At 41.2% G+C, this 10,685-nt stretch overlaps 1 protein-coding gene across 2 annotated transcripts; it reads right to left on the bottom strand.

The window, feature by feature from the left end:
- Positions 1–1,783: 1,783 nt before the first annotated feature.
- On the bottom strand, positions 1,784–10,378 carry CDC37L1 (cell division cycle 37 like 1, HSP90 cochaperone). 2 transcript variants are annotated; one of them, XM_076363047.1, is made up of 7 exons: positions 10,241–10,378; positions 8,525–8,806; positions 7,031–7,121; positions 4,857–4,972; positions 4,435–4,557; positions 3,374–3,529; positions 1,784–2,564 (listed from the first exon to the last, which is right to left on the bottom strand). In XM_076363047.1, exons 1-7 carry the CDS (start codon positions 10,343–10,345, stop codon positions 2,424–2,426), a joined length of 1,014 nt encoding a protein of 337 aa, XP_076219162.1. In that variant the 5' UTR covers positions 10,346–10,378; the 3' UTR covers positions 1,784–2,423. The 2 variants fall into 2 exon arrangements, with proteins under 2 accessions (XP_076219162.1, XP_076219163.1); XM_076363048.1 differs by having other exon boundaries at positions 1,784–2,525.
- Between the last annotated feature and the right edge of the window lie 307 nt (positions 10,379–10,685).

Genomic DNA, 10,685 nt, shown 5'->3' with positions numbered 1-10,685 from the left:
CAGTGAACTCTCCTAATCCTTTTTTATGCTCACCAGACTGAGAGTTTCAAGAAGAGTCAGCAAAACCTGAGGAACAAACAACTCTGTCTAGGCAACGTCTGAAGTAGCTGTGTCCTACTAATGCAGGTCCCAATCTCCTTTTGCAGTGACTGTAAACAACTACAGCGCTGTGGTGCTGATGTACCTTGGACTACGTTTGCATGTCTAGTTTTAGCATTATCAATATTGAGACACATTTGAGTCTAAAAAAGGTAGTCATTGTAGAATTTGTAAAGCTTTCCCATTACTATAAATGAACAATATGGGCAGCAGCTATCACTGCAAGCAGCTTTCCTTACATTTTAAAGAAAGCTTCCCAAAAGGCTGAGCTGACCACTTGTACTTCCATCTTCAGAAATGTCTGTATGGAGGCTGTAGACTGAGTGAGTTTAGAGATGCACTTCCTTAAAAAAGTCATGGTTAGAAAACAGTAGCTACTACATTACAGTGAGAAACCCTGATGTGCTGCCTGCTTACTTCTATTTATGCATTTTGATTTCAACAAAAAGCAGCTATGCTTGGTTTTTTTGCCAGCCTATGTAAGTTTCAGTGAGTTGGAAGGAGAATGGGGAAGGAATCTCGTTATGATTTGACACTTATTCCCAGACCATCCAATTTTAGCCCCTTAGAAACTTTAAAAATAACTTTCAGTATATCACAGGTTGCTAGATCAACGTGGCTCTACAGCTAATGGTAGCAATTACAAGTCACTGTGCTACACTGCTCTTACTACCCTTGTATATATCATTCAGTTAAAAAACAACCTGAAGTTATTAGTTTCCCTTAGTTTCCCTTAATAATTAATTAATTATTAAGGAGGAGGCAGTGTTTACTTATCCTCTCTGGAGTATCTGTCAAACAACAACAAAAAAATTACTACTGAAGCTGGTTATCTCTAATTTGCAGCTGGGCCAGAGCTGCTCCTTGCTCCTTTATCCTCAGTCTGTCTGCAAAAGGACTGCTAGAGAACACAAGGCACATGAAAAGCTACTTCTATCAGTGGATCTGGAGTTCCTACTTTTGCTACTGCATTTGTACTAACACTCACTCTAGTATATACTGCAGACTTAAGACTTTTCCCTATCTCTGCTATAGCCAAAGCTGAAAATCACTGGATCTCAGCACAGCTTTTGCCTGAATTAGCAACTGCAGGTAGACTGTGTTCATCAAACTATTGAAATCTAGATACCTTCCAGACCTTACATACAATCAGAACAATACAGTAAACGACTGAGAGTATGTACCAATACCATTATTTGAGATACCAGCTGTCTTCACTGGAGTCTTCCAACTGCAGTATATATTTTTATAGATAGAACTGCTGTAATAGCTGCAAGTTAGAAAAGCACAGTAGAATTTTGGATTGCAGAGGTTCTGTGGAAGGCCTTGTCTAGGAACAGTATTTGGATTTCCAGCTCCTCAAACAGGAAGCTTTTAATGATTTTCCACTTTAATTGTTTGAGTTGGCAATGTCAGAAACCCACTTTAGTCGCATATGAAATACCTTTCAAACCCTGCATGACACCTTACCCTATATGAACTGCGATGAAGCTTTTTGTTTAAACTGAAGTCTTAGCCTAGCCTTTGTACCTCAAGTTCCCTCCAACCCCTCCATCAAATACTTCTCCCCATAATGAGACTTGGTTTAAAAAAAATTCTGAAGTTAGCCTTATGAACAAGAAGAGAGTCAGACTCTCAGAAATCATACAGCCCAGCACTCATATGTAGACGAGCATTGCTTACATTTTAGGACAAAACCAAGTTATGTTTAATGAAAGCACAATGTAACATTTAAATCCCCTTAGTAGAGGTAGAAAGCCAGTGTTTTAATCTAATCCATTCAGATCTGAAATACTGATACCAGATATTGATTTATTGCTATTAGTGATAACCAAATTTGAGAGCTTATAATGTCAGCAAGGTAGCATGAATACAGTTGTGATCTCCAATATTCATAGAGTAAAACATGTCCACATCTGTAGTAAGACAATAGCAGATTCTACCAAGAATCTGCCGTTTCTTGTAAACATTGTATTTGTGCAGATTTTTTTTTCATACTTTAATTTCTAAAGTCATGAAAGGCAAGGTTAGTAGCAGAAAACACATCCAGTTTCACATTCGGCAATATGAGAACCCTGCTCTGCAAGGACAACCAAAAACCTAGCAGCACATTTTCAAACAATATTACAAGTTTTTCTGAATTACCCACCCTTCAAAAATCCCTTACCCCCTAAAACCAAACAACAACAAAAATCTGACACCAAAAATAAAGTGCAGTACCCAGAAAAATAAGTGTCAAGAAAATAGCCATGTTTGTTTCTTTGAAAAAAAAGAAAAAAGAAAAAAAGAAAAAAAAAGAGTACTTGGCCTCAGTCTTAAGAGTACTATACTGTGTCCATCATTTTGGATTCTTCTTCATCTCTTTGTATCACAGAGTTTAAACTGCAGACATCTGTGTTTATGGGACCTTGTAGATCACCTGTGTTCTGCAACAGATGGAAAATTGACAGCTTAATTCTCCATAACTGTGTATACAGCGTGAGAGAGAGAAAGAGAGAAACAGAGAGATTTTTAGCTTAAGCTGGACTCTTTGTGTTATCCATCTTAAGATGAGACAAATTTGCAATAGTAAGGAAATAAGCTCTGAAAAATTCATCAACCAATATTATCTCACTGTGTCAAGAATTCTTTAAATTTGCTGGCATAGCTTGTATTTGGTCTCATATTTCTGGCACTTGACTGCACATTTACTTAAAACTCAGCTGTTGGATCTTACTTGAGAGGTACTTTAATCAAATTATTTCAAATAAGTAGTTTCAATTGTGACTCCTTCCCTAATACCTAACTTTTGACAATCTTTTAAGTTGCTTCTTCATTCCAGAATGTGGCCATCACTAGTACTGTAACAAAAGACCTAAGTACCCTCAGTTTCCTTTTATCACAACAGGAGACTTTCCTTAGGCTTGACTTACCTGAATGATCCCATGAATAGGGTTAGTCATTTTACACTGAAAGCTCATTTCACTGCTTGTGGTAAAGAACATGAATACAATTGTAGCATTTGGTCAGTTTTATGATGCAGTGTTATTTTAAGCACGAAAATGTAAGGGCAGTGAACTAACATATGCTTTTGATGTTATGCTGATGCTTTCTGAATTCCAGCAAGTAAAAAGAAAGCCCATATATGCCTTGCATATTGATAATACTGCATGTTATATCCTGAGCACTAGCAGTTCTAGGAATAATCCTCTTTATATTTCAGAAAGGTACAGCTTCTCAAGGCAGGACCTAACGCCACTTTAGTTAGATTAATTTCTAGAAATAATAAACCTACCTGTGAAAAAGATGACAGCTCTCCTACAAGACCAGGATTGACACTGAGATCGTGTAGTAACATAGTTTGAAAGCCATGTGATTGTGACCAGATTCTCACTCTCGTCTTGAATGCCTCCAGTTCATTTTTAAAAGCCTCAAAATAGCCTTCTCCTGTCTGCAAAGAGAAAAATGAAATATTTGTACTTCAGCCAGATTTACTTTTGAGTTGTAAGCATACACAGTGCTGAGAAAACCCACTCAGTAATGCATGTTATACCCTTCGGGGAATAACAACTGTGAACAACTCAAGAATAATGTTAGTCAATTTAAAATGAAATTTCAGGTAGATTTCTTCTTAAGACAATCTGTAGTATTTATATGTAGAAGCAAAGTAATTTATTTATCTAAGGACATGTAAAAATAAATCTAATTTTAGCCTTTCCTTTATTCCAACTCAGAAGCCAGTACCCTTAGAAGAACAGGTGCTTGTTGTAGCACTCTGGTCAAAAGTAAAGCACAAGTTGACTTGCACTTTAACTGAACTCCTTTAGGCAATATTGAGATCCATCAGTCTCTTGAATAACTGAATACAGTCTACAGCAAACCACAGTTTCAGTCTTCCCGCATTTCTCCTGCATAGCTCTGGATTGCTCTATTTCAGTAACGAGAAAGGGACACTATTTTGGGCCCCACTGTGAACGGCAGATGAAATGGAAAGTTGTGACAATACATAGGTACACTGTGAAAACACAGCTGTAATTAGCCAAAATCAGTCCTTAAACCGGTCTATGTTTGCTGTTGTTACTTAGTTATTACTTGTCTATAACATCCCTGTTGTCCCCCTGCTGTATCTTGCTTTCCCTCTGGGATAAGCAAAATCCACTAACCTTTCATTTTCAGAATGGGAATTACACCAAAATATTCTGTCTAGAAGAGAACTGCTAACAAAACACTTTCCCATAAGCCTAAGTCAGTACATAAAATATTTAGCCTCTTAGGATTAGGAAGAAGCCTTCTCTAAAACACTGGTCCCTTGTACAGCATCAAGAGTTTCTCCCGTCATTACCCAAGTTGACTTACTTTGGCTTTTTGGAAAAAGAGACGAAAACAGCCTCTTGGATCCACATTGCAGCTTCTGGCAATTTCTATAATAAACTGCATTACAACTGCTTGGTGTGCTACTTGCTCCATCAGAGCTCTTTTCTGAAAAAAAGTTAAAGTTATGATTTAAAGATATTTCCTGTGATTATATTTCTAAAATTCAGCATAATTTCCTTTTGTTCTAGTTCCTAAACAGATGAGAACTGATGCTCACAGAAGCAAGGGGACTGACAATTAGCTATAACTAGACATATGTGTGACAGTGCACTACAGAGTTGTTCTTCAATAAAGTAGAGAGAGGGTGGGAAGAACAGTTAAATAGCTAATCAAGTTGGTCAGCTTTTCTATATTGCAAGTGGGAAACTGTATGCTTTCAAACAACTTAAACGTCTTCTTCATACCTGTTCAGCTTCTAGATGAAAACACCACAACATGAGATATCTAGATGTTTCTTCACATACCAGATACGGGTGATCAGACAAAAATCTTTGACTATCATCCCATCTGCTCAGCATACCTAATAAGAGAAATATAGTTAAGATATTCTAAACAGATAAATGATTTAATGCAGCAAGGAAGTTACTTGCATTGATACCCCAGTATATGTAACACCTTTGTGATTCACTAACCTCAGAATGACAGCATGCAGCTAAATTTGGGGGGTTTATTTATACATCTAACCAACACTGAAAGAGCATTACCAGAGGTATAATTAGACTTTGAAGATACTAAAAGTAGATTTTAACAGTCACAATTTCCTGTATTTTAATGCATCTCTAGCATCATTGATAAGTTATGTTTAATCAGTTCTCATATACACTAACAAAGTGGTGTAGGTATCTATTAGTTGCATCATCAAATAGTTTAAAATGTTTATGGATTTTTACATTCAGCGATTCTGACAAACACAGATCCTCTAAATGTTTGCAAATAAGAATGCGAAGAATAGAATGTGTAATCTGTCAAAAATGAAAGTGCTTCTAACACATGATTTGCTAGGTTTTTAGGAAATTTGAATTTAATTACCGGAACAGCTTGATCTCAAAAAGCAAAGCCACATCAGTATTGGAAAGTTAACTAGAAGACTGAATTGTGATAGCATGAAGCTACCTTCATGTAAAGAGCTGAGTTTAAAAATCAGAACTCAATACTCAGACCACTTCTTAAAATTGTCCTTTATGTATCACTGACAGTCAAGTCATTACTGGCAACAGGTACCAAATGTACAGCTTTACCCGTCTATCAGCGTGTAATTATAACTGGGCTAAAGATAATTCAGTGGTAATGACCTAAGCTAATCTTAATTCTAACAAACAAATGCCTAAAGAGAAAGCAATGGCTAATATTTCTTTTGGCTGTTTTCAAGAGAGCAGTCCGCATAAGTTCTTTATTGCTTGAAAGCCAGAGCAGGATCCAGAAAGAGGGCTCAAGCTAGTGAAGTCCACACTGCCCCTTGGCAGCAGTTAGCACAGAACAAGAGATGTGAAAGAGCATTAATGTACTGTCCCTTTTTACAATGGGCTTAACATATTTTGAATTAAAATAACAACATGGCTTTGAATTTAGGAGCAAAGTAATTTAGACAGCAAAGTAATTTTGCCCAGCTCTTAGCTAGGAAGCCTGCAAGAAAGCCTCTTTTTTTCTGCTGAAATGCACAGCAGGGGAGATGTCTTCTGATTCCGCTATCATTACACGTAGCAGTTAAGATATTTGAGAGAACCTGTGCCTATCACTGCTGTTGGCATACTCTGACAGTGTTGTGCCTCAACTTGGTACTTGCAAGGCTTGCTAAGGTTAACAGGGCTAGAAACCCTTTCTTTAAAACAGTTTAAGATCCTTAGAAGCCAAATAGCTTAGTAAAAACGAGTTTGTACAAAGAATTGAATTTTGCCAACTCAGTCCTGTTCTTGATTATTCTGGAATTCCAAATATGGCTATTCTATACCATAGTCTTAGACCAACCTGTAACTAAGAATGGAAAGCACTCCAGAGAACCATCAAAACTTCAGATTACTTTACAAGATCAGCTTTGTGCTTAATTGGGTTCAACAATTATGACAGAGCTGAAGTGACACCTAGTGGACAATTAAATGTAATTTTAAGAAACGCACAGTTCCATGCACACATACTCTCAGTAGGCATTTACAGACATTTCCCTTTAATCAATCATTACCCTTGTAGCTTAATAATCACCAGAAAAAACATTTAGTAAAAGGAGACAGCTATGGACAATCCCATGCACTTTTATAGACACAACTTATATTTCCATAAATGTCTGTGCCTTTTCCCACTGAACAGCAGAAAAAGTTGCTAGAACATCACTTTTCAGGGCTTAAGCTCATTTCAGTATTTTTTTTTTTTAATTTAAGTTCTTAATTGGTCACAGGAACTAAGAAGCTTCTACAGTTTACACCTTATTTCGCTTTGAAATTATTATCTGTCCTGATAAAATAAAGCTGAACAGTCTATTAGCCAGGTCTTTCATTTGTTAGCATTCATTCTGTACAATAAGGAGCAAACCTACACAAATTCTGTAGAAGTTTGAACTGCAAAATGTTGGAAAAAGCACACTCACCAAAGTGTCTAATCTTTTGTTCATGTTTTTGCATAAGTGGTTCAGACACATCTTCGTCTTCTATTTCTTTTCTTTTTTGATTAATAAAACTCTGAGGAAGAGAAAAATGGTACTATCACAGAAACTCCAGACATATCTTTTTGTGATATATAGGAGTATTATATTTTAATATGTTACTATTTAAAGGGCTATGTTCTTATTTTAGAGTCATGTCATATACTTGAGAAGGTTTTCTTTAAAAAAAGTGCATTACCTAATCATAGAGTTTAAAAGTCTCATTATAGTCTACTCACCAAAGAACCCTGAGAAACTTCTGTCCTTAGGTAGGAACTTACTGATCTGTCAACAATGAGAATCATGTACATTGCAGCCTAGATGCAGCTAAATCAGTGAGAACAGGAGCTGCGCTAGCTGTTCAAATTAAATTGTGAAATCAAAGCTGAGATTCTGCTATAAAAAAAGTTTGTGCTAAATAATCTGTATTACAGTAGTCATTATTAGAAGCAAACTGACAGTTTCACGTTTTAAGAATTTGGCACACACGCTCTTCATGTGAAGAAACTCATTCAGCGCATCTGGCAACACTTGCACTACATAGAATCATAGAGTGGTTTGGGTTGGAAGGGACATTTAGAGATCAGGTAGTTCCACCCCTCCCTGCTGTGGTCAGGGAAATCTTTCACTACATCAGGTTGCTCAAAGTCCCATCCAACCTGACCTCTATTGCTTCCAGGGATGGGGCACCCACAACTTCTCTGGGCAACCTGTTCCAGTGTTTCACCACCCTCATCATAAAAAATTTCTTCCTTACATCCAATCTAAACCTACTCTCTTTCAGTTTAAAACCATTGCCCCTTGTCCTGTCACTACAAGCTGTTACAAAAAACTCTCTCTCCATCTTTCTTATAAGCCCCCTTTAAGTATTGAAAGGCCACAATAAGGTCAATAAGGTCTCCCCAGCACCTTCTCTTCTCCAGGCTGAAAACCTCAACTCTCAGCCTTTTTTCACAGGAGAGGTGTTCCAGCCCTCCGACCATTTTCAGGGCCCTCCTCTGGACCTGCTCTAACAGGTCCTCGTCTATTCTTGTATTGGGGACCGCAGAGCTGGATGCAGTACTCCAGGTGGAGTCTCACCAGAACAGAGTAGAGGGGGAGAATCAGCTCCCTCAGCCTGCTGGCCATGTTGCTTTTTATGCAGCCCAGGATATGATTGGCTTTCTAGGCTGGAAGTGCACACTGCTGGCTCATATCTAATACCTAGATGACCCACGCAAGTTCTGATCCGCAATTCTGGTAGTGAAATGTCATCCAGATTTGTAGTATGAGTGCAGCTGGCTCCCTTCCATGAGGCAAAGTAAGAAAAAAAAAATCTCCATTTAACACATACTGTGGTTTTCTGCTGTACTGGATGCAGAAGACACTCAAGACTAGTAACAAGTGGAATGAAAAAAAGAGGCTAACACTTGTTTTCATGCACACTGATATGGGTCATACCTTATTAAATACCTCCTTACTAACAGGATCTGTGTTCCATAGATTCTGTCTTTCCCTCTGGTTTAGTGCTTCTTCTTTTCTTCTCCACTCTTCCTCTCTCCATCTCAACTCTGCAGCTTCAGTCTTTGCTTGAGCAGATTCCTGATCGCGGGATTCTGAATTATGCAGTGCTAAGCTACCAAGTTTTTGCTGGGCTTCTGCTAGGTTCCACGTGCATTCTACAGAGTGCTTCACAAACTCTCTTTCTTTTTGGCAGGCTAATTCAATCCCTTGGCTGTATGTCTGTGAGGAAAATCAGACATGCTATTTATAGAGGGAAAATTGACAGTTTACAGTTTGCATAGGAGCAGACAGGCCAAAATCCCAAAGATAATGCACCTGGAAGGCACCTTAGATATGCAGCATTATATTTGCAGGAGTGATGAAGCACGGTATTGTACAGTTTTTTAGAAAGATTTCTAATTCAAGCTGTCTTTATGTTGTTAAGTGCATTTGCAAAATCATGGATCACGTACTGCTATCAGTAATAGTCGCCAGACTGTAAAAATACTTTTGACACAGCTGAAACCCCTCTGGCTATCTTTGGGCTGCAATGCTAGCAACAGCCAAACATGAGAATACTCTGAATATATACTTCTGAGAAGAAAGTATCAGTTTTGTGATGTCAGATCACAATAGTAACGTAACTGCTGCTGCCTGCATTTCAATATGGATTAGTACCTAACAGATGGCCAACATCTTCCCTTGAACTGACAGTGAAAGTGGAATTTAAGTTATGAAGTGGCTGAGGCTCAGCATAAGCATATGCTCCTTTTGGTCAAATCTATTGAGGAGGTCACCACTCACAGCTGGGAGAGAAAAGTGACCTCCTAAGCAACAGTGCTTATGTTACTTCCAGGTGTGTGCTGGGAATTCACACTCAGTAACTTAACAAATTATCCTCTAAAGCATATGCCATGCCTTCCTGCCAAGAGCATAGAAAAAACATCCATACCCACTAGTTCCTCAGCCTTCCAGTGCCATGTTATGAAATCTGTGGTGCTGATAACCTCTGGCAGAGGGACATGAAGGACAACACAAGTTGTGAAAGATCATTTGAAGGAAACTTTAATGCAGGTACATCAAAGTTCTTGTGCCAACTTTGTTTTGGAATTGCAGCATTTTTATTTCTTTTGTAACAAGATAAAAATTTCACTGTTTGGAAAACTAATGTAATGGCAGCTTCTTGCAAGAACACACAGAACTCCTGACAATATATCTCTAAAACGCCGACTTGACCTAGCCAACAGAGAAACACACCGCCTATATATCTGCTTTTTAGACGTAAGGATGCGGGGATAAGTTCAACCCAGCTCCTTCCACATCATTCGTCAAACGTGGAACTGTTACTCACGGGTGGTGGCAGACGCCAACCCCCCCCCGCGGCGGCAGCGCATCTGCCCGTCCTGGCGTGCTCCAGGGCGGCGGGGCGGCCCCGGAGGGGAGCGGACACTTCCGCACACCCCCGCCCAGACACGCACCGGGCTCTGCGGTGACCTACGTCCCTCCGCGGCCCCCTCCCCGCGGCGGGGTCGGGCTGCGGCCGCGGGGCAGCCGAGGCGCCCGCAGCACCGACCCGCTCCGCTCCGCGCCGGCCGGGGCTGGGGAGCTGCGCCACCGGGGGCGGGAAGCGGCGCGAGGTGCCGGGGCGGCAGGGGGTGGGGGGCACGGGTGTACCTGCACTTCCGGCAGGCGCTGACGGGAGGCGGGAGCCTGCCCCCGCTCCTCGTCCTCCTCCGACGGAGGGCCGCCGTCCCGTGAGCGCGGGAGCCACAGCGCCATCCCCGCCGCCGAGCCCCCGCCGATCGCCGTACCCGGCCGCCCGCGGCGCTTACACACCTCACCGGAAGTGAGGCAGCGCACCACTTCCGGCAATCTAAGCGGGCCGCCGCGCTCCCGCCCCCGGCGCCGTCGGGCGGGGCCTGCGCCAGCCGCGCCGGGCGGGGGCGGGCCGTGCCGTGCCGTGCCGTGCCGTGCCGTGCCGTGCCGTGCCGTGCCGTGCCGTGCCGTGCCGGCGGGCCCGTCCCTGCCCCGCGGGAGGCCCGCCGCCGCGCACGCCGCCTGCCGCGGCGAGGAGGCGCTGCAGCCCCCCGCGAGGCCCGGCCGCCGGTAGCGCGCGGTG

Source organism: Aptenodytes patagonicus, chromosome Z, assembly GCF_965638725.1.
Source record: "Aptenodytes patagonicus chromosome Z, bAptPat1.pri.cur, whole genome shotgun sequence".
NCBI classification, from domain to species: domain Eukaryota; kingdom Metazoa; phylum Chordata; class Aves; order Sphenisciformes; family Spheniscidae; genus Aptenodytes; species Aptenodytes patagonicus.
This window is presented reverse-complemented; position numbering and strand designations above follow the sequence as displayed.